This window comes from Nansenia antarctica (genome assembly GCF_963989245.1).
Source record: "Nansenia antarctica genome assembly, chromosome: 20".
NCBI lineage: Eukaryota > Metazoa > Chordata > Actinopteri > Argentiniformes > Microstomatidae > Nansenia > Nansenia antarctica.
The window spans coordinates 1,196,276-1,200,435 of record NC_137693.1 but is presented as its reverse complement, the minus strand read 5'-3'; the positions used below and the strand labels follow the sequence as shown (position 1 = coordinate 1,200,435).

General features: G+C 42.8%; 1 protein-coding gene across 1 annotated transcript; it reads left to right on the top strand.

The window, feature by feature from the left end:
• Nucleotides 1–442: 442 nt before the first annotated feature.
• LOC308174313 (liver-expressed antimicrobial peptide 2-like) lies at nt 443–3,074 on the top strand. The gene is made up of 3 exons (XM_080549393.1): nt 443–666; nt 1,273–1,442; nt 2,191–3,074. The coding sequence occupies exons 1-3, from the start codon at nt 604–606 to the stop codon at nt 2,228–2,230; spliced, it is 273 nt and encodes a 90-aa protein (XP_080405519.1). The 5' UTR covers nt 443–603; the 3' UTR covers nt 2,231–3,074.
• Nucleotides 3,075–4,160: the final 1,086 nt, after the last annotated feature.

Below are 4,160 nucleotides of genomic sequence, written 5' to 3'. Positions count from 1 at the left end.
TCTGGGTCTGGGTCTGGTCCGGGTCCTAAGCTCTCTGCTCTCTGCTCTGCATTGCCAGGGCCAGGGCGCCACCACAGCACACAGCTTATCTCTGACGACCATCATCAAATATTTGACATGGCTCGAGACACAGATGTTCAGGGAGAAAGAGAGAGGGGTGAGAGATGAGGAGGGGGAGAGAAAAAGAGGGGGGGGAGAAAAATGGGGAGAGAGAGGACAGGGAGAAAGGGGGGGAGAGAGAGAGGGGGGAGGGAGGGGAGAGAAAGAGAGATAGAGAACAAGGGAGAGAGACTGAAAAATGGGAGAGAGAGAGAGAGAGGGGGGTGGGAGAGGGGAGAGAGAGAGAGGGAGAGAGGGGGGGGGGCAGGACAGGACAGGGGGAGATAGAGAGACAGAGGGTATATAAGGGCAGTTCTCCAACACTATCTCACGCTTCAGTGGACAGGAGCAGACACGTCGCTGATAGCCACCACCACCCCCCTACTCACCACCAGGATACCCCATGATACACACCACCACCCCCTCCTCACCACCAGGATACCCCAGGATACACACCACCACCAGCCCCTCCTCACCACCACCCTACCCCAGGATCACATCACCATGCTGGGTCCAGACTACCGCAGAGCAGCCCTGGGACTGTTGGCTCTATTTCTGATGCATCAGGTAAAATAAAACATTGTTGGTCAGGATTTACATTATATTATTTTTTTTGCAACAATGTCAGGTGTGTTGCTTGGCTACCGTACGTCAGCCCCCCTTCCCCTAGGCAGGTGTGTCGCTAGGCTGCTGTACTTAACAAATAACAGAACAGCCGTGAGGGGTCATGACCCCTGTGAGTAAAGGAATGTTATATCTTTGCAAAATTTCAAATTTCAGGACCCTCCTTTCATGACTTTTCCTAGATATGTGTGGTCTACCACCCAGTATCCTTACATTTTCTAAATTACATCAGGATAAGCTAATATTTAATATAATAATAATAATTTTGCAGTTTTTCTGTGTAGGAAGCAGGCTAATTTACAAGCGGCTAACTAGTGGTCGTTGTGTGTAAATAGCAACTTGAGCACTGTGAAGAGGCGAGCTCTTTTAGTAGGTAAAAACGCATGGCTGTTCTAGTGTTAACCAGTAGGTCCCTTGAGATTTAAAATAGATTTTAAAAATAGATTTTCGAGGGAGACCTGTACGTTGTGTTGATGTGTTCTGTACGTCTACTCTCTACCTGGGCAGGTGTGTTGATGTGTTCTGTACCTCTACTCTCTACCTGGGCAGGTGTGTGCTGGGCCAGTCGGGGCTGGCGACGCTGCGCTGAGGCCCCAGGAGGAGGCCAGGCCTCTGGGGGAGAGGAGGGCCCGCAGGTCCCCGCTGTGGAGGATCATGGGGGCCAAGCCCAACAGGGCCTACTGCCGGGACAACATTGAGTGTTCCACCAGAGTCTGCAGGTACAGTAACACATACAGCATTGTAGTAATGATGTAGTAATACTGTAGCAGTAATGTAGTAATGATGTAGTAGCGATGTAGTAGTGATGTAGTAATGATGTAGTAATGATGTAGTAATGATGTAGTAGTGATGTAGTAGTGATGTAGTAATGATGTAGTAGTGATGTAGTAGTGATGTAGTAATGATGTAGTAATGATGTAGTAATGATGTAGTAATGATGTAGTAGTGATGTAGTAATGATGTAGTAATGATGTAGTAATGATGTAGTAATGATGTAGTAATGATGTAGTAGTGATGTAGTAGTGATGTAGTAATGATGTAGTAATGATGTAGTAATGATGTAGTAGTGATGTAGTAATGATGTAGTAATGATGTAGTAGTGATGTAGTAATGATGTAGTAGTGATGTAGTAACGATGTAGTAATGATGTAGTAATGATGTAGTAATGATGTAGTAGTGATGTATTAATGATGTAGTAGTGATGTAGTAGTGATGTAGTAATGATGTAGTAATGATGTAGTAATGATGTAGTAATGATGCAATAATACTGTAGTAATGATGTAGTAGTGATGTAGTAATGATGCAATAATACTGTAGTAATGATGTAATAGTGATGCAATAATACTGTAGTAATGATGTAGTAATGATGTAGTAGTGTTTAATTCTTAGTTATGAATAGTTATTAATTATTATTATGCTGGCTGGGCTTTGAGTGTTTTCTAAATGTGACCTTTCCCCCCCCTGCAGAAAAGGCAAATGTGCTTTCAACGACGCTGTGTCTTCCTAGAGGAGGAGTCTGAACAGGGGCGGGGCTTTCATAAGAGGAGGAGTCTGAACAACAGGGGCGGGGCCTTCATAAGAGGAGGAGCCTGAAGCTGCTTCAACCCCAGACCACAGCGGAGAAGATTCACTCATGACATCACTCTAATGACAATCACTCTAATGACATCACTCTAATGACATCACTCTAATGACATCACTCTAATGACATCATTCTAATGACATCATTCTAATGACATCATTCTAATGACATCACTCTAATGACATCACTCTAATGGCATCATAGACCACATCCCTATAGTCCCCTCACCAGTCATGTTTAAACTTAAATAGAGCTAACAATTATTTTTGAGAGGAAAAGCACTTTATATGATATCTATATTACGTACTGTAGCAGAAACCATTCCCATGTGAGGTGTGTCTGTGTGTGTGTGTGTGTGTGTGTGTGTGTGTGTGTGTGTGTGAGAATTCCATGTCTCTTTGGCAACAGTGGGTGCACATTTCACAAGAGCAGTGCAATGATTACCACATGTCATTCATTTCATTGATGTTCTAGTGTTCACTTGAGCTTTCTGGACTGGGGAGGGGAATGGTTTTGCAAATATGATCTAAACACGAGCCTCGTATCCGCGTACTGTCACTCTATAACACTGTGATATGAGGTTTAATTATCAGGGAAATACCTTTACCGCAAAACAACCAAATATGTATAAGCTCACATCGGCCTTTGTATGAAATATTTACTGCAAAAGAGAGAGTGTGTGTACTGTAAAAAAACGAAGTCCTATGTACTTTGACTGCCAACAAGAGATAAACTATAAGTTAAAACGAAAATAAAAGATAAAACTGCACTTGTCATTATGTCCCTCTCATTGACTCACTGATGTGACCATAATGAACTTAATGAACTTACTTCATTACTTAGTCCTTGTCGCCTTGTCGAGTGGCACATAGGGCAAGAACTAAGGATCTCCACTTATACATGTATCTGTCATTTGATTCCTCCTCAATGCTGTTCCACCTCCCTCCTCCATTTCTCCTTCGACGGTTCGCCTCCATGTTGTTTCTGGGCCTCCCTCTTTTGTGTTTTCCTCCTGGTGTCCAACGCAGTGCCACTTTTGTCGTGTCATCAGATGGTTTCCTTAACACACGTCCTAACCCTCTCCATCTTCTTCTCATCAATATTGCGTCCATGTCGTCCAAGCACCCTGTCGTTTTATAGTTCACTGTTTCTAGTCTTCCTAGGCCAGAATATCCTTCCTCGTGATCTTTCTGAGGCAGGTCTTGTGAAAGCTGGACAGCTTGCTGCCTACGACTCTTTCAATCATTCTCCAGCACTCAACACCATAAAGGAGGACAGATGGTGCACAGCAGTTGTATAGTTTTATATTGGTGTTTCTAGTTATTATGTGTCGACTTCCAATTAACCCATACAGTCCAGTGGAGAAACATATTGGCACGCCTGCACTTCTGTCAGATAATGCACCACTTCTCCCAGAAAATTGTTGCAATTACAAATGCATTATGGTATTCATGTTTTCACATGTAGGCCTATTCACATGTTTATTTCTTGTGTCTGCATTGGAACAACACAAAAAAGCAGAAACAAATGCAAATCTGATATCATTCCACACAGAACTAAAATGGACTGGACAAAATGATTATTATTATTACTTCATTTTTGGCAGCACGCCTTTTGGAAAAATTAACTGAAATCAGTCGCTTCCTGTGACCATGGATGAGTTTCTTACACACCTCTACTGACATTTTGGACCACTCTATCCCTATACATCATAGGTCCATTAATTAATTAATTCATACAGTAGCCTAAAATATACATACATCATACAATAGAGCCTAAAATATGTAGGCCTGGCTATATACAGCACCAGTCAAAAGTTTGGACACACTTTCCCATTCTACTGTAGGCCTACATC

Coding starts and splice junctions, on each gene's coding strand:
- LOC308174313 (XM_080549393.1), top strand. CDS start 604: ATGCTGGGTCCAGACTACCGCAGAGCAGCCCTGGGACTGTTGGCTCTA. Junction 667..1,272: donor CTCTATTTCTGATGCATCAG/GTAAAATAAAAC, acceptor CTACCTGGGCAG/GTGTGTGCTGGGCCAGTCGG. Junction 1,443..2,190: donor TGTTCCACCAGAGTCTGCAG/GTACAGTAACAC, acceptor CCCCCCCTGCAG/AAAAGGCAAATGTGCTTTCA.